The sequence below is a fragment of the Colossoma macropomum genome, unplaced genomic scaffold, assembly GCF_904425465.1.
Source record: "Colossoma macropomum unplaced genomic scaffold, Colossoma_macropomum, whole genome shotgun sequence".
Classification (NCBI taxonomy): Eukaryota; Metazoa; Chordata; class Actinopteri; order Characiformes; family Serrasalmidae; genus Colossoma; species Colossoma macropomum.
The window spans coordinates 29,452,065-29,472,448 of NW_023494794.1; the positions used below are offsets into that span (position 1 = coordinate 29,452,065).

At 38.2% G+C, this 20,384-nt stretch overlaps 2 protein-coding genes across 2 annotated transcripts in view; both read left to right on the plus strand.

The window, feature by feature from the left end:
* LOC118814929 overlaps positions 1-3,948 on the plus strand; it is a 35,759-nt gene extending 31,811 nt beyond the window's left edge. Inside the window, exon 9 of the mRNA XM_036580825.1 lies at positions 3,488-3,948. Coding sequence (XP_036436718.1) covers positions 3,488-3,868 — 381 coding nt within the window. The 3' untranslated portion in view covers positions 3,869-3,948. The remainder of the gene's footprint in view (positions 1-3,487) is intronic.
* LOC118814932 (asialoglycoprotein receptor 2-like) overlaps positions 1-20,384 on the plus strand; it is a 69,456-nt gene that overhangs the window by 6,860 nt on the left and 42,212 nt on the right. The gene's annotated exons all lie outside the window — the stretch shown is intronic.

Genomic DNA, 20,384 nt, shown 5'->3' on the forward strand with positions numbered 1-20,384 from the left:
GAGCAGGAAACTGTGTTTATCTAGAATAAAGAGCCAGACGGACTCGGAGGAAACTGTCTGTCTGTGTTGTTGAAGGAGAATCTCAGGCAGGGTCGTCTACACGGCTATCGGGGGCTCCATCTCCCCCCATTCAAAGAGGGCATGAAGTTTCACAGACAGTGAGAATGATGATCAAAATGATCCACAGAGAGACAGGAGTGAGTGGAGCTCCGGCGCCAGTACAGCAACCGAGACCCCAACGCGTTATGGCAGCCCTACAGTACAGCAACCGAGACCCCAACACGTTATGGCAGCCCCCCTACAGGACAGCAACCGAGACCCCAATGCGTTATGGCAGCCCTACAGTACAGCAACCGAGACCCCAACACGTTATGGCAGCCCCCCTACAGTACAGCAACCAAGACCCCAACACGTTATGGCAGCCCCCCTACAGTACAGCAACCGAGACCCCAACGCGTTATGGCAGCCCCCCTACAGTACAACAACCGAGACCCCAACACGTTATGGCAGCCCCCCTACAGTACAGCAACCGAGACCCCAACACGTTATGGCAGCCCCCTACAGTACAGCAACCGAGACCCCAACATGTTATGGCAGCCCCCCTACAGGACAGCAACCAAGACCCCAACACGTTATGGCAGCCCTACAGTACAGCAACCGAGACCCCAACACGTTATGGCAGCCCCCCTACAGGACAGCAACCGAGACCCCAACGCGTTATGGCAGCCCTACAGTACAGCAACCGAGACCCCAACACGTTATGGCAGCCCCCCTACAGTACAGCAACCGAGACCCCAACACGTTATGGCAGCCCCCCTACAGTACAACAACTGAGACCCCAACACGTTATGGCAGCCCCCTACAGTTAGACCACTTTATCCAAATATTACGATTTTTTCTTGAAATATTATGACTTTTTTCTCGAAGTCTACTATTTTTATTTTTATTAAAAGTGGCCGTAAAACGCTGTCGTATTAAGCTGACCACTCCACCAACATAAACGTACCAGAGATCCAACGGTCGTCTTAGCAGACACAGCCACAAAAAGCCAGCAAAGAAATGTCGGTCAAGAAATTAGACATCTGCAGCCAATTACTAGGAGTAGAACCAGAGGCGGTTTATGAGGAGCCTGGCTTCTTCCTGTTTCCCCTATTATATCAACAACATGACTGCAAAACAGCAAAGGGGGCCCGTGAGCGAGTCCTCAGTGATTGGGAGTAAATAGAGCTAAACTAAAAATGATTGGTTAGCATTACTGCTACTGAGTGCTGATTGGTTAGCATTACTGCTACTGAGTGCTGATTGGTTAACATTACTGCTACTGAGGGCTGATTGGTTAGCATTACTGCTACTGAGGGCTTATTGGTTAGCATTACTGCTACTGAGTGCTGATTGGTTGGCATTACTGCTACTGAGTGCTGATTGGTTAGCATTACTGCTACTGAGGGCTGATTGGTTAACATTACTGCTACTGAGTGCTGATTGGTTAGCATTACTGCTACTGAGTGCTGATTGGTTAGCATTACTGCTACTGAGGGCTGATTGGTTAACATTACTGCCACTGAGTGCTGATTGGTTGGCGAGCGGAGCAGCTCATTGGCTATTTGCGCTCACTGACTTCATGAACGTACACGACATTACAGAGTGGTATTTCTCCACTTTAGTTCTCTAGTAGAACTTCGGGGAATGGGAAGACCTATTCTGCCTGCCATAATAAAAGCCTCCAAAGGAGTATTGCACCCATCATAATAAAAGTGCCAAACGATGCAGCAGCGATTTACCAGCCGCTCTCCCGTCTTCTTAAATCGGTGCCCTATTGAGTGTTATGAGCTTTTCCCATTCATATTTCAACCAGTAACTGGTCTCCTCATTTATAATATCTCTGACTCTACTTGGTTCACACTGTTTACCTCAGCATGCAGCCCTGCCCGTCAAAATAAGAGTCCTGATGAAAAAAAGGCTAAATAACTGCTACTGGACAGAGTAACTAAACTGAACTCACTCAGGCGGCTCTGACACCACAATATCATTTCATATCGACTGCAGAACCACATATCCAACCAAACCGCATCTCATTGAAAGATCAAATAAAAAAAGATATTTGAAAAATGTAGAAAATCATCAGATTGTTGGCTAAAAGAATTAATGTCTGATCGCATCTTGATGAAACTTGTGGTTTACACCCCTAGTCACCAAAAGGTTCTTCTTTTTTACACAAGCTTGACATCGTGACGATAGCAGTACTCTTTTTGGTGCTAATATAAAACCCTTTTCAAAAAGGTTCCTACTACTGGTTACTATACTATAAATACAGTCATCATTCGAGTGTTCATGGTTCTATGTAGAACCTCTGCTGTTAGAGCTCTCAGTATTATTGAGCTCACTGATAACAGTTAGAGATGTAGTGATGAGGACTGAAGCCCTGACCAGCTGGATTAGTTTCACCACAGGACGTCCAGTAATGTGGTCTGACTGGCTGATTCACACCAGATGAGGTGTTTATATAATTTAATGTGACAACCTGGACCTTCACATCAGCGTTTAGATTAGAAATAAACAAGTACAAACAAAGAACAAGCATTAAACTCCAGTTAATATCAGACTGAACAGTGTTCAGGTGGTAAAAGAGGCTCATTAAACTCCACCAAACAGGACTGATAACTCTGATCAGCTCATCACTAACAGTGCTGTAGATACAGTGGTGCTGTATGAGGTGGGTTTGAGCAGCACTGCTGTCACTGAAGGAGCTCAGAGTTTGATGAGTTACAGAAGATAATTCACTCTGGAATTATTACTGAGCAGATCTGTAAACACTACAGACTCTGGGTGATTCATACTGGATTAAAATCACAGATCTCAGCACTGATCACTCAGATTACAGCTCAAACTGATCCAGCTCCAGCAGGACTTTAGTGGACAGTAGCCTCACTCAGCCACTGTATAGAGTTTGTCTATTACAATAACGTTGTGGTGTGTTAAAGTGAAAAACTTTTCAAGCAAACTGTGCACTTCTATAAATAACCGTCATAGCAACAAATGGCATTTTTTATAAATACAATATTAATTCACAAATTTATAATAGAGATCCAATTAATGATTATTAATGTTTAAAACCATATATATTAGCCATTATTTGATGGTTATCTAAGCATTAAGGAAATGTTTTTGCATCACAAACTAGCAAAATATTAAATATCTCCTATTTAAACAGGAAGTAGACACCAATAAGGAGTTATTCATAATTATAATTAATTTTTAACCAAGTAAAATCTATAATTAACTATAATTAAGGCTTTTACAATACAGAATAATTATTGATAATTCTTAAGTCAGTGTGTAAATAGCTAATCATTCAAATGGTATAACTTATTAATACATATGTAACTATTATATGATTATTAGCTGTCATTAAGAATCTATTAGAGTGACTGAGGACCTGTTTATGAGGGTCTGTTTTTATAACGTGTTACTCATGTTTTATCTTCAGGATGGTGATACAGCTGGACCCCTGAATAAGACCCTCGGTCAGTGTCCGCAGGATGAAGGAAACTCAGCAAACTCAGAGGACGTGCAGGGCTGGGTGTGTGAAAGTGGTCAACTGAAATCTCTCCAAATCCCTGAATCTCCAAATCGGACACCACCTTCATTTAGTTTTTACGATAGCTTCATTTTTGATGACTATGAGGAAGCAGCTGATTATTCTATTACAGATTATGAAGAGTACAGTTTAGAATATGCTCCATCTGAAAACCCCACAGCAGCACCTGAGCATGAGAGCTCTGCGTCCTCTGCAGCGTCTCTTCTCTCTGTGAAGATCTACATTATTACAGTGTCTGTTCTGGCTTCACTGCGGCCACTGCACTTCTGACCCTCCTCTGAGTTTCATTTAATGTCCAGTCAAAACAGCCATAAAGTACAAGTTATTTATTTTTAAGCATCAGGAAAAACAAAAAAGGAAACGCATATTTAACATATTATATAAATGTACTCTCTTTCAGTTCCTCAAAGAATCTGCAGACACACCTCCAAAGTTCAGTCTTAGAAGCTGGTTGATCATTTTCTGAAGTAATCAAACACATTCAGTGGTGTTGAGGTCTGGACTGTGGTCAGTCCAGTGCTCTGAGAACACCAGTATGTTTTCTGTTGACTCCGGGAAAAAAATTAATTACTTTTATTTAGAAGCTGTTTAGACTGGAAATGAAATAATTGACGGGGGTCTCTGACTTTTTCACAGTGCTGTGTTACTGTAAACTCTGTCAGTGTAAATAAACAGTTTTCAAAGCTGCTTCCAGAAGATCTGCTTTTATAGAGGTCGTCACACGACTAATCAGCTCCCTCTGATTAGAATCTTCTTCTTCTTTCCTGTGGAAGCTGATCTTTTTCTCCACATCGCTTCATTTTGTACTGATGAGCTTTTAGCTGAATAAGTCTGACTCTGTGTGATCTGTGACGTCTCGTCTGTTACTGAAGAGCAGATTTGTGTACTTATGGAAACTAATGAAGACCAAACAATCACTGTACATGACCTGATATGGTAAATCTTGGGCTGTACAACAATTCAACTAATTCCTTGAGATTAATCTAATTATGTTTTGTTGTTAATCACAATTAAACATATTTGTTTCCATTTATAAAGCAGAGTATTTCGTTACAGGGACATGAGTGGACACGAGTGGGTTTTGAACATCTATATTATCACATCAAATTTGTGTTTCCACAGGATATAATAGGATATTTTCACACACGGCTTTTTGATCAGGATTAATATAATTAATATAACAGAGTTCATTTTAGGATTTGGTTTATAGCTGTTGGTTGTTCTCTTCGGATTCCTCAACTGGGCCACCAGGGGGCCTCCTTCCCAGAGTTAATACTACCTGGGGTACAATCTAGGGTTATTTCTACAGCTTGTTTTTTTAGCATGGGATTAATATAACCTGGGTCTTTCTACAGCTTGTTTTTTTAGCATGCATATGTCTGTTTTGTGTTAGTCTTTTTTTAGCATCACTTGCACCCAACCACAACCTGGGTTATTTCTACAGTTTGTTTTTTTTAGCATGGGATTAATATAACCTGGGGTAATTTCTTTAGCTGGTTTTGCAGCATTGCAATAACCATCATTTTCTCAATTTGAGGGCATGTTCTCGATTAGTTCATCTCTTCTTAAACTCTCCTTTAAAGGCTCTTCATATAACACGATCCTCATCTGTTTCATATCTGAATGCTCCGTTATCTTCATCACTACTTTCCAAAACCGCTGCAGCAGCTTCAGCAGCTGTAAACTCTCTGCACGCCGTTTCACATGAGTCTCCGATGTGGACTGAATGAAGAATGAAGGGTTTCCGGCGTGATGGTCAGTCCTTAGTGATTTCCTGAGTGTCCATCGGTCAGTTTCACACAGAATGTAGACGGACACACCAATCCACCAGTTCTACACGGTGAGAGGCAGATGACGTGTATCTCAGCCCCTCTTCATAGGCTCATAACTCCGGATGTGAGTCTCCTATGATCTTGTGATGAGATGGAATGAAAAGGGCGACTCTACAGATTCGATACAGTGCAACTCCTTCTCTGCACTGCTCACTTGCACCCAACCACAAAAACCTCGATAACGAATCTTACTACTCTGCACTCATCCTGACTGACAGCCACAGCACTGAACAGCAAACTGAACTGAACTCATACTCGCTGTGCATGAGATGTTACTCAGCTCAGCTTCAAGAAGAGACTAAACCAAAAACACGTACAATTAACCACTTAAAATTCCAGGATTATTACATACTAAGGCTTATTATTCAGTAACTACAGCGACTTCAATGCAAACTAGAGTTACTGCCATCACTAACTGGATAAAATACAACTTTCTGCAGTTGAATAGAGATAAAACAGATTATTTTAGTTGGGAATAGCAGTGAGAGGCTCACACATCTGGATTCAAGAGCCCTAAAATCTAAAGAACTAGTACATAATCTTGGTGTACTGATGAACTCTAATCTCAGTTTTATCAGTCGCGTCAAAGCAGTTACTAAATCAGCACTTTATCACCTTAAAAACATCAACAAGATCAGAGATGTTAAGACTAAAGCAGACCTGGAGAAACTCTAGCAGGATTGATCATTGTAATGGTCTCCTAACTGGACTCCTACTACCAGTCTGTTTTTACAATTTTTCAAACCTCTTCCATAATTAAATGGTTTAGATGTAACACAGTGGTGGTGATAGGAACCAGACATCCTCTAAAAGCTCCCCCACAGAAAGTTACTACAGTAAATGGTTATGAATTCACTGCCTGATGACTGAGACACTGTTTTATGATGGTTTAGAGAACTTAAACTCCATTCATGGTGGAGGGATACATGCAGGGCGCTGTGAGGCAAAATAGTCCCCCAAAAAAACTTATTATTTCAGATTTTCCACTATTTTCCATCATCAACATTCCATATAAACTCAGAAGACTCGTGTAGGTTCACTGGTGGTTCTGGATAGTAAATAAAATGTCTATATTTGTGTTGTAGTCATGGCGACCCCTGGTTCCTATCACCACCACTGTAAAGACATCTGAACCATTTCACAACAAGCCACTCCGAATCTCTCTGTTTACATCTCACACACTGGAGAAACGCATCTACACCTTTATTTCCAGCAGGATTGATCACTGTAATGGTCTCCTAACTGGACTCCTACTACCAGTCTGTTCCAGAATAGACTTTAAGGAGCTGTTACTGCTCTATAAACGTCTTAATGGCGCAGGAGCAGCGTATTTATCTGATCTGCTGCAGCGATATGAGCCGAGCAGAACTCTCAGATCATTAGGAACTGATTAGTTAGTCCTGCTGAAGGTGAAGACTAAACATGGAGAAGCAGCGTTTTGCTACTATGCTGCTCTTTAATGGACCCAGTGGACAGAGAGCGTTAGAAGAGCCCCGACACTGGACTTTTTAAACCAGCCTGAAAACGTTCCTGTTTGAGCAGCTTTCAGCTCAGCTTACACACTGTTAGAGTTTCTGGTCCTTCTTTTCTGTAGCAGCCGTTTATTTTCTTACTTTAATTTTAAAATCTTATCAAATCTATTGTTTTAATCATGTTTAGATCATGTTTTTAATTTCTGTTCTCCTTTTCTCTGTATTTGTAAAGCACTTTGAGTGACAGCAGTGTGTGAAAGGCGCTGTAAATAAACTTGCCTCGCCTCGTTCTTCAGTTATAGAAGGGTGTAATAAGATGTTTGTCCATTTAAGGCGTTAAACCTTTTGTACGCTCAGACACAGTAGTTATTTATACGTCTGATTGAGCTGCTGATAAGGGAAGCTTTTCAAAGCTGCAAATTTCTCAACATCTCTGGCTGCAGAGGAAGTGACTGAAGACAAGAATACATCTCTTTTTCCTGTTCGCACGTTGTTGTCATGTTCTGTGTTCATAAATATATTTCTGTTGCTCTGTAAGCACACTGCTGTGTGCTATCCTGTGAATGAATTCATGCTCATGTTTATTTTTACATACTTGCTATGTGAGCGAGTAGACATTATGCTGGAGAGTGAGAATATTAACTGAGAATATTAATATTTTGTTGGGTGGCTCAACAAAATATTGACAAAAATCACACCAAATCTGTTCTGACATCATGAACTTTCAGAGGTGTTCAACACTTTCTTTACGGTTCCACAGTTTCTCATTAGGTTGAATGAATAACTCACTATACATTCTTAAAAACGAAGGCTTTTTAGTAAAAACAATGGTTCTATGTAGAACCAAGAACACTCAAAGAACCATTTGCATGCTTAAACATTTCTCTGCATGGTGAAATTTGATCTGCATGGCTCTTCAGATTGAAGGGGAATGTGTTGTATATCGTTCTAAGTAGACCCCTTAACCCTAATAGCAGAACCCTTTTTGGTGCTGTATAGAACCATATACAACACATTCTCCATCAATCTGAAGAACGATTTCACCATGCAGAGAACCTTTTAAGCATGCAAACGGTTCTTTGTGTGTTCATGGTTCTATATAAAATCACAGTCTTTATTAAAGAACCTTTGAAGAACCATCTTTTTTAGAAGAACAAATGTAGGTATTGTGATATAAACTGAGTCTGTTCTACAGTTTCTTATTAGGCTGAATGAATAACTGACTCTAAATGTAGGTATTGTGATATAAACCGAGTCTGTTCTACAGTTTCTCATTAGGCTGAATGAATAACCGACTCTAAATGTAGGTATTGTTATATAAACTGAGTCTGTTCTACAGTTTCTCATTAGACTGAATGAATAACTGACTCTAAATGTAGGTATTGTGATATAAACTGAGTCTGTTCTACAGTTTCTCATCAGGCTGAATGAGACTTTTATCTAAAGAGAACTAAACTCTCCACAGGCCTTCCATGTCTAGGCCTCAAACGTCTTGCATAATTAAATGGTTAAGATGTAATCAGAGTGGTTCAGAGCAGTTCAGAGTGGTTTGGTGTGAAACGCTCCGTTCTAGAGAAACTTACTGAGTTAGAACTGTTCACAGTGGTGGTGATAGGAACCAGACGTCCACCTCTAAAAGCTCCCTCACAGAAAGTTCCTACATGAAATGGTTATGAATTCACTGCCTGATGACTGAGACACTGTTTTATGATAGTTTAGAGAACTTAAACTCCATTCATGGTGGAGGGATACATGCAGGGCGCTGTGAGACAAAATAGTCCCCAAAGAAAACGTATTATTTCAGATTTTCCACTATTTTCCATCATCAACATTCCATATAAACTCAGAAGACTCGTGTAGGTTCACTGGTGGTTCTGGATAGTAAATAAAATGTCTATATCTGTGTTGTAGTCATGGCGACCCCTGGTTCCTATCACCACTACTGTAAAGACATCTGAACCACTTCACACAAAACCACTCTGAATCTCTCTGATTAGTTCTCACACACTGAGTTATGCAGGACTTTTAATCTGTGGAATTTTATTGGGGATCTTTGACACCCCCAGTACCATGACAGACCCCGGCTTTTAAACTTTATGCTGGTAACAGTCTGGAAATTTCTTCCTTCTTTGGTCTGGAGAACACAACGTACATTATATCAATAAACAATTTGAAAAATTGACCCCAATCATATCCATCACTGATGTATGCTGATTTTTAATGCAGTGCCATCTGAGGGGTCTAAAGTAACAAGCTTTCAGTTATGGCTTTTATATGGTTTCTCTGAAACACTTCTATGGTTTCTCTGAAACGTTTGATGTTATTCTGCACTGTAGAGGGTGAAATACCTAAAATACTCCATCACTCACTGAGGCTGTGTTCACATTACCAGGCTGAAGTGGCACAGATCCCTAATGTGACTCAGATCTGATGTTTTCAGGGCTGTTTGGACACTGGAAATCTGATCTTTTCAAATCTGACCTGAGTCACTTTCATATGTGGTCCTAGATCGGATACGTATCCAATTCGTGGCCGTGAGACCTTAATGTGACGCTCAGATCGGAATTCATGTGATTTTTTCCCACTGCGCCATCATTCAGCGTCACCATGGCAGCAGCGCCAAACAGAAGTTAAAGCCTGTAAACGGTGGAAAAGCAGCTCATCTCACCTTTTTCTCCTTCGTCTCGCTCTAATAATGAAGCTGAGAGCTGATCAGAGTTAATGATCTTCTCAGCGAAGCTCGTTCTGCTCGTTAGTTTGTGCTGATGATGCAGTGATTCATTCACGTGACGTTACTGAGTAGGATGTGGTCATGAGGGTCATTTCAGGATTCGTCACATTAATGACAGATTTGATTTACTTACCTAAATGAGTGTGAACCATCGCGTCAGAGAGATCGGATTTGAGCAAGAAATCAGATTTGAGCAACGAGATTTATAATGTGAACGCAGCCTGAGAGGCGTTATTAATAATTTTGAATTTCTTGCTGATACATTATTTGGCAAGTGGCAAACCTCAACACATCCTCCCTCACAAATGACTTATTAACCCTTTAATGTTCTGCTCAACCATTTGGTAGAGCACATTTTGAGTCACTATATATGCCACAAAGTGTCATCTCAACCGTTTGGTAGACATGAATATTTTTAAAATTATGGGGTCAAAAAAACTAAAAAAAAAGCACCAATTGTTTTTATTATTGCCCCAAACAAATAAAAAATACAAAATATGAAAGCCCATTGCTTTTTTCTTGGTGAGCACATTAAAGGGTTAAGATGCTTTTTGAACAGTTCTAGTCTTAAATCACTTCTTTCTCAACTTATTAGAAATGTGTTCTAGGCATCAATTTCAGATTGGGCGCGTATACTACCTCAGTGACTGCTATGCTCATATATGCTAGGCTATCTGCTAATATGTCATAGTATGTCACATCCTGCTTTGCACAGCTCTTCATACTCTCAGTACCGTGCACTGCCTGTGTTCTGTTTTGTGTTTATTGTCTTTCCTATGTATTTATTGTACTGTATTGTCTGCACAGTGTTTATTGTATTGTTTTGCACTTGTGTTCCTGTGTTGGTCGTGGAGGAACGTCGTTCTGTCTCATTGTGCACTTGTATACAGTTGAAATGACAACAAAGCCTCTTGAAGTTACTTACAAAAATCTATGAAGTTGATGAAGGTGAAACATTAGCTCTATTGTCTTTGCACTGTTTTCATTTAAATGCAGGACAAAATGGACTTACAAATCACTGCTTTGTGTGTTTTATTAACATTTGTACAAACTGTACCGATTGTTAATGATAACAGTTGCACTGTTTAACACCACCAACAGTTTTTCACAGTTTGTTCTCCACCGCTGCTGCAAACCAGAGTGAAGGAGGGGGTGTTAAATTCCATGTGAGAACCACACAAACAAAAAACAGACGAGCTAAGGAAGTGGTTACGCTCCTTCCGCCTCTACTACTCCTCAAAACAAAAAAAAGAAAAGCTCAAGCACAGAACAGCCCAGGACGCACAGGTGACTGAGCGCTGAAAGGTATGTTTGCTTTGCTTCAACTGCAAAAATAGCTCAAAAAAAATGAAAAAAGTAAAAAACAAAAGTACAAAATTTACTTTTAAACATATTTCTGAAATTTCTTTGAGCAAAAAAAAATCTGCAGTTTTTGGCAAAACCAAACCGAACTAATCTGGACCTAATAAAGGCCAGAAAGGCTAAAATGAACAGATATAAATTTTATGAGGTAGAACAATATAAAAAGAATTTATCAACACTGCAAAACAAATTTGACTTTCACTTGATAAGTCAAAACTTAAAATTAAATCTATTCATTAAAGCATATCGCTGTTGTCAGAGGAAAACTTCTCCCCAATACGGTAACTTTACAGGAGAAGGAAAAAACCTACTTTACTTTTAGTGTGAGTCAATGGAACCAGAGTTTTTACCAAGTCATTTTGGGCCGTTTCTTTTGATCCATTCTTCATGACATTTACACACAATGTAAAGAGCAATAAGCACCAAAAATTATGCCAAAAAATGACAAAAATGGAGATACGAGGATTTCTTCCAACAACAGCAATATGTATTTTACAAAATATAGTGTATTGCAATTTTATCTCATTGCTGCCGTTCACAGCCACTGAGTTTTTCTTTTTACTTGTCCCACAAAATGTTTAGTTGCTTGGTTCACATCTTTACAGTGAACAGGGAAACATTTTAAAGAGATTCAACATTTAAAAACAATAAAAATATTTTTTTCTAATAAAAAATTAAAACAACAATAATGAGAATGAGAAATAAATATGTTGGTGCATGGTGGTAATGAGAAATAGGGTAAAAAATGCCCAAATTTTTGAAAATACAAAAATGAATCTCCATTAATCTCAAGAACGCTTTCACCATGCAAGAACTCTTCAAACATGCAAAAGGTTCTATGAGTGTTCATGGTTCTATATAGAACCATTTTCTTTACTAAAGGACCTTTGAAAAAACAACTTTTAAGTGTATACCTAAGAGAGCTTAAGTTGATCCACTGAATTATATTATTTTATTATATGAATTATATGAACTTTCTGCATTTTAAAATTTTGAAGTTTGTAAGTTTCTTTGTTTCTTCTTTTTAAATGTTCTATGTTCCAACAAAGTTCAGTGGAGATCAGCAAGATAAAAAGACGAAGATGTTGGTCTTGAAAGCCCTGCTACTGATCACTACACTGATCGGACTCTTCAGTAAGTCACTTTTAATGGTACTGACATTAATCTTCATATTATTCTGATAACTTCCATGCTTATCAGTGATCACACTGTAAAGTAATTAATGTCAAATCAAAATTTTGTCAAATTTCTCAAATGTACACAAATTGCCTTCTTAATGCATTTTAGGTTAGCTCAACAAAAGAGGATAAGTAAAGCTTACTGAAAAAAAAAAAACAACAACTGTAGACGCCTTTGCCTCTTTAGAAGTTGAAAGTTCTTGCTGGATTTTTGTTCAGCTTCTCTCTAAATGTAGCTATGAAATAATTCTGAAATCTTTACTGCAAAAAATAAGAAATTAAAAATATAACGAATGTTTTAAGAAATATTAGCTTTTTAATAAGATGCTTTGCTCATCTTACATTGTAAACTGTAGTATGTAGATGTAACTTAGATGTACATTAGAAGAATTTTTGACAAAACTAAATTTCAAAATTTTAAGCTGACCTGATTTACAATTTTTCTACAGTTCTGATTCAGTTGTGTTATTTAATGTAATGATTTTTAGGCTTTAACACTTACTTAATAATTGCTGTTGCAGGTCAGACATGTCAACAAGCTGCTGAACTGAAAGAACCACAAGCCGCTGGTGAGCAAACACCCATGAACAAACAAGCATCATGACATTTCTATGTGGTTTTGTTGTTGTATCTGTTCCACAATATGTGTGCAGACCTGTTTCAAAAGGGCTGTTCCACATTAATTCAGCTAGGACCTGGTCAGGCACTTTATGAATTTCCTTGAAAAAATTCTAGAAAATAGTTCTGTTTAATTTGTGCAACATTACAAAATTTCAAAGCGGTGCTCCAGTTAGTTTTTAAGTTATGATTTTTTTAAATTTGCCCCATCTGGTTCTAAATGACACCTTAAACATTAAGTTTAACTGCTTACTGAATGACTGAAGTGGAAAGCGAACATAAATCACATTCAGTCAACAGATATTTCACAAAATTTCACTTTAAATTAACTAGTTTATTGTTAATACATTCGCTCAGATTAATTTTTTGGAAGGTGGGATTTTTTCGTCCTTGAGGCTTTTTTTCCAGAATAAGGACAGTTATGTTTAATAAACAAAACAAAAATACAGATGAGCCCAAACTTCATATTATAACATATTTGACTAAGAAGCACAGTGTAAAAAATATTTAAACAGAAAATAGAAAAACACTTAATTTTGAAAATAAACCTTTATAATCCCACAGGAAATCTTTGAAGTGATAACACATCCTCTACAGGAAACAACCTTAAACATGACATATTCCTGCAAATTTCAGCGTACAATTTCTATGTATCTGCTGAGTTCAGCATATCAAAAAATATTAAACATAAAGTGTAAAATAACTGAAAAAATTTTCACTAAAAAAATTAACAAAATAATTTAAATTAATTTGTATTTTAAACAGTGATATACAATGTTTTGCAAATGACTGTATAAGTAGTTATTATTTCAGCTCATTCGTCATTGAGTCATAGTCGTTCTGCAAACACTTATACTCAATATTTAAAAGCAAACCTTAGAATTCATAACTAAAAAAACTAATTGGATCACAGTTTTGAAGTTTTGCATGAATTGCATAAATTAAATAGAAAGTTTTTTATGGAAATCCATAAACTGACTAATCTTTTAACCCCATGAGGATCCATTTACTTTTCTGTGGGTGATGCTTTTAGAAAGAGTCATGATGATGAAACTTTGTATTTTCTAAGATGAGAGTACAAAGACTAAAAAGCGCTCCGGACTGTTTTATCTGCTGGTTGACGTTTGTACTCGTGTCTCTGAGTGTTAGATGAGAGCGGAGAGCTGTGGCGTCTCCACGAGGGCGTGTCTTATTTGTTCGGGGAGGCTGAAGGGAGCTGCACTGAGGCCCTGAACTTCTGCCAGGAAAGAGGCGCCACAATCGCCGTCATAACAACCACAAACAAGGTACGTTAATTCCTCATCTACAGAAATAATACAGCGCAGTAACTGCAGCTTGTTGAAGTGTGAGATCAGCACAGGAGGGAATCGTGGCTCAGAGTGTTTGTGTTTCAGGACTGGATCGAGTCTCAGGCAGAGGGGAGGAAGCTGTGGATGAACATGGTGAGATTTACTCTCAATATTAGAACTTCTCATTCAATAACAACCCAAAACAAACATCTCCAGTCTCTAATGTGTAGCTGCGCATTAACAATCACTGCCAGAACAAAAGCTCATATCTCTAAAGTGATGACCTTACGCCAGACGTACAAAACATCCTTAACCCTATCTACATCTCTGTACCAGCGCACTTCAGTCGAAGCGCTCACTTCTGGTTTTTATACATTGTTTTTTCCATCAAATCATCCAACAATATGGTGATGCAAAACAGCTCGAAATCCCAGGATTCAATTCCCATAAAGCCTTTTAGGATCCGTTATTCACAGCAATTACGATCGTCTCATTTACAACATAAGCACCACATAAGCACTACATTCAACCCCTTAAATCTCAGGCTTATTACATATTAAAGCTTATTATTCAGTATCTACAGGGACTTCAGTGTAAACTTGCTGAGCTATTCTTAGATTATAGAATAGATCACAATGACCCGGCGCCCCCTGCTGGCGTGTGTGTTTAGCTTTTTGCTAAGTTTTATGTTAGCAAGCTGTTTCAACATCTCCAGCTAACATGGCTAATCTGGCATTTTGGTTATGGTTATTTTCTCTATCATTTTATCACCCTGTAGATGTTGGCTGATGTTACTCTACTCTGATAGCTGTGAAGATTTTTTTTACACAAACACAGAGAAAGAACATCTGCTCCCCGCTGAGCACTCGCGCTCTCAGATAGTGATGATTTTTGAGGGAGAAAATGAAAACTGTTCCTCTGAAAGCGGCTGGAGCAGCAACTTTAAAGCACAAACTGCACGTTAACGTTAGTCAGCAGCGCTGAAATGCAGACAGAGAGGTTCTTTTACTCTGTATGGCAAAGTTTATTCCTTTATTAACTGCACAAACTCGTTTTGCTCATCGTCAGCTGACAAACCACTGAAACTGAGATGAGCCTGTTTTTGCTTCAGACTCAAACACTTGAGTGAGCTGTTCACTCAACTCATGACCGTTCTTAGTTTCTGCTTTAGCTGAAGCAGCGTCACCCTGCAACGAGCACTACCAGAAAGAAATGCAGAAGTGTGAGAAGGGCCAATTACCAGATCACCGTCACCGGATTAATGAACTGTTTGCGCTTGATGTTTATCTCCTATCTGCTGTATAAACTGTCTGTTTGTTAGACTCAGTATGAACTGCATTTTTTCTGATTTATCTTTCCGTGTTTTTGACCTTTTTCTCTCGTTATCGTTTCTCGTTTTTGGATTCCCCTTTTTACTGTTGTTTTTAGCTTGTCCTGTCTGACTCCTTTGTTAGTCTATCGCCCATATGTGTCTTTTTGCTTCTCACGGTTTTGAGCCTGGCTTTGACATTGCTCGTTTACTCGCTTCTTGTTGATAAATATTCTCTGACATTTTACATCCACAAGCGTCTGGTTTGTTTACCAATCACTAGATTATTGGGGTTCACAAAATACACATTGCATTTGCATCCAAGATTATTATTATTATTATTATAATTATTATTATTTATTATTTATTTTTATTTTATATTTCACGTAATTATACTCACATAATATATTCACTAAAAGTGGGTAATGTAAAAAAGTAGACATGTTGACATATGCAGACTGCTAATTTATGAACTGATGATGATGATGGTTAAATTCCTGGTTTGTAAATGTTTTGGTGGTTATGAATCAGAAGCTCACTACTTTATGACCTAATAGCTTAGACGTCTGTTATAAAGTAATATGAATACATTAATTAATGATGGAAATCATTAAACACCTGATTAGTTTATGATTACATGACGTAAGAGCTAATGAATGTCTTGTAAAATAATGTTATAATAAAGTGTAACTTACGCTTATCCTGGAATGAAAATGTGTTTTCTTGTGATCTTCAGGATGATCTTGTGACTGAAATCCCCAGTGGTACTGTCAGTCAGTGTCCGCAATGGCAGAGGTCTGATCTTGCACAGCCAAACTCCATAGAGAAACGAGGCTGGGTGTGTGAAAGACAAGAAAAAGAAACACCTATTATTCATCGTCGATATGCTAGAGATGTTAAGAGTGTCAATGGAACTGAGAAACCTGCGTCCTCTGTGTCAGGTGTTCACTCTGTGAAGGCGTACATTTTCATTGTATCTGTCCTGCATTTGCTGCGTCCACTGTATTTCTAATTCTCCTCTGAGTTTTGAAGATTTGACCCTATATGTTGTCATTTTTGCGAACAAGAGAACAAAAATACATTCTGCGTGCTGCACAGTTTGATGAGAGAGGGATTTAAAGTTTTACTGCATGTAAGCTAGCCATCATGACAATAATACATACATACATACATACATCATCTAAACCGCTTATCCTTCTGGGTCACGGTGGGGTGCTGGAGCCTATCCCAGCTGTCATTGGGCGGAAGGCAGGAAACACCCTGGACAGGCATGACAATAATGACAAATTTAAATTGCACCAATTTTTCTAAATTTCTGCAGTGATTCAGATGAATTGTTATTGTAAAAGGAACTTAACCGAATCTACTACAGCTCTGTTTTTACTATTCAAAACCACCAGCGAACCTACACGAGTCTATATGGAATGTTGATGATGATGAAATTCTCAAATAATAAGTTTTGTTTGCCTCACAGTGCCCTACATGTATCCCTCCACCATTCATGAACCAAAAAAATACACTTTCTGAGCAAAACCTTTTCAAAATTATCATAAAAAAATCAGACAATGTCAACGTCTCGTAAGCATTACATGCAATAACTTTCCGCGAGGTAGCTTTTAGAGGTGGACGTCTGACAGATGTCCACCTCTAAAAGCTGACTCGGTAAGTTTTTCTAGAATGGAGTGTTTCACACCAAACCACTTGGTTTGGTTTTATTTGCATATTAACACCTTAAAATATCAGGTTTATTACATACTAAGGCTTATTATCCAGGAACTACAGGGACTTTAATACAAACTAGCTAAGCTTTTGTTAGGATTCAGAAATGTGTAATATCCCACCCACTGGTGGGCCCTGACCATTTAAGAACTTAAAGAGGTGGTACTCAACTTTTGAACTTCATTTTTAGCTGGTTTTATGATAAATAATGTAGTTTTTAAACAGTAATCAATAAGCCTCCAATTCTGAAAATGGTCAGGAATCTACAAGAACGCTCTAGAGTATCAGCGCAATTGCATTCCTTTGTTTTTTTTTTGTTTTTTTTTGTTTGTTTTTTTACTTTCTACTTTCTGTTAATTATCTCTTTGTAACAATCCTTGCAAAAGCCTTTCTGAGGTGCTAGATCTCAGGAATGTTATAAGCTGTATTATTATCTAATGCTTTTATTTTTCTGTTTGTGTAAAGCACTGTTTGTGCTGTTTGTGTAAAGCACTTTATGACCACTGTTTATGATAAGTGCTGCACAATAAACTTGCCTTGCCTAGAATTCTGTTGGAGTTTAAATGGTTAAACGTAATCCCTCCTTTATTGATTTATCAACAGCGTTTGATACAGCTGATCACCCTCTGCTGCTGAAAAGATTACGTTATGTTGGTTTTGACTGTAATGATATTAAATGGTTTCAGAATGACCCGTCTGACAGCGTGTGGCCCTGGAGAACTGCAAATCTGAATTTCAACCAGTAACCAAAGGCGTCCCACAAGGGTCAATTTTAGGTCCAGTTTATTTTCAATTTACAAATGGTATTATCTCCACTGTAACAGACTGTTAAGTACATATATTTATGTTTTATAAATCTGAGATTTTTTTTTCTTTGTTTATTCTCCATTATCGATCTCCATCAAGACCTCACCTCAGAAAACGCCATCACATGGTTTTAGCTTTGATGAGTATTACTTTCCATGCTTTATTATTTTCTTGCTTTTGAATTTTGCAGAAGCATTTTTTATTCTATTGATTTATTATTGCAGTTCATTTTCATTAATCTGTCTTATGCTAGTACTAGTTTCCAGCTTCTGTTCATTCCTCAAAATGAAACAAGCTATTTTTGTTATGAGCCTTTAAGACTGATTTACAGTGCCCTCCATAAATATTGGCACCCCTGGTAAACATGAACAAAACAGACTGTATAAAACATTCCCTATTGATGATCCTTTTAATATTTCTTTCATAATATGAACAAAAATCTGACTTTTATTTGAAGTACAAATATTCAAAAAATCTAAATCTTTTTAGCAAATAAATATTTTTCTCGAATCTGTGTGTGCCATAATTATTGGCCCCTTCGTTTAATACTTTGCGAAGACCACAGCTCTGAGTCTCTCTTATGATACTTAATGAGACTGGAGAACACATGGTAAAGGATCTGAGTCCATTCCTCCAAACAGAACCTCTCCAGAACCTTCAGATTCAGAGCTCCACACTGTGAACTCTCCTCTTTAGCTCATCCCACAGGTTTTCTATGGGGTCGAGGTCAGGGTACTGGAGTGACCATGGTAAAACCTTAATTCTGTGGTCCTTGAACCATTTTTGTGTTGATTTTGAGGCATGGTGTGGATCTCTGTCCTGCTGGAACGGAACCAGATTTTTTTCCAAGTCATTTTGGAGCATTTCTTTTGGTCCATTCATCTTGAAATTTACCATATATTCACAATATATATATATTACAGGTTATATATACAAGGTTTTCTTCCGACAGCTGCGATGTATATTAAATATACTGTCAGTGAGTGTATATATCATGCATAGTTAAAAAGTTTGTGTGTTTATATCACATATATCATATATATATATGGTCAATGACTGTATGCATCATGTATCATAAATACAGTCAGTGTTTATATCATTTATATCACATTCATTCATTGAATGTGTATATCATACATGTCATATATACAGTCAGTGAGTGTATACATCATAGTACATATATCTGAGAAATTTATTAGAAACTCCTATTGTTCTCACTGACCACTTTATTAGAAACACCTACCTTGTACTTCCTCTAACTGGCCACTTTATTAGAAACACTCACCCTGTGCTTCCACTCACTGGCCACTTTATGATAACTACAGTGAGCCCTGATCACCAGCAGATGGCGACACAGACTTGGTGATTCCTGTTCTGTACAGTTGATCATGGTTTAGCAGTTTCTGTCGCTACTTAAGTGCTGATTTTGGTTTCCCAGTATTGCTGTGATGAGAGGTATCCCAGGGGATGGACTGATAGTGACGCATTAGACGCAGCTACTTGACTAGAAGAAGATGCATTGGATCCAAGAGCAGCCATGCATTCCAATTGTGGGAAACAAAGGCATTCCCAGACTTTCCCTCCACACTCTGGGAGATTCCTGCCTCGACGCTGAAATGAATTCAGACTGAGGCAGTCAATACTGTAAAAACTGAATTAAGGCAGTGGCCAATCCCATGATGCATTTCAATTTGGCAAGGAGCTTTACCCAGAGCTAATATGTATCTATATATAAATGAACAAGATCTGTATTCTCAGCTAAGTTTAGATGTATGTGATGACATTGAAGCAAATTATTGGATGTTATCTCACCATCCCTACTATCAGAGCCACCTGCTGCGCCTCCACAGGCTAAACTACATCTTCCTTAAATCAAAGCCTTCTTTATTAACTGGATTCTTTAGGACTAGAGTTGGGAACCGCTGCTCTAGCCTACAGTGTACACAAATAGATAACTCAGTGAACACAAAAGAAAGCAGTACAAAAATTATTTTTCAATGATTATTGCTCTTTATTTAAGCTCAGGTCACATTAAGGGAAGCATTACAATTATTCAGATAATTGATGGCTCCATTTACAGAGTTTGCAGTCCAGTATAAAACAGTATCTTCAGCATAGACATGTATTTGACAGTTATGTCACTAGAAATCAGAAATACACTGGACCTAAAATTGACCCTTGTGGGACACCTTTGGTTATTGTAGCTCCCCAGGGCCTCATGCTGTTGTCTGTCAGAGAGGTCGTTCTGAAACTAGTTAAAAGCATTGTGGTCAAATCCAACATCAGGTCATCTTTTCAGCAGCAGAGGGTGATCAGCTGTATGTATACCTGTTAAATAAATTGAAAAAAATGTGACACATTGCACCCAGTTTATAGTCCTCATGTAAATGCTTTGGCAGCTATGCTGGACATTTAACCATCAACCCGCAGGTCTATAACCAAGGATATTATTCATCAAAATACTAAATA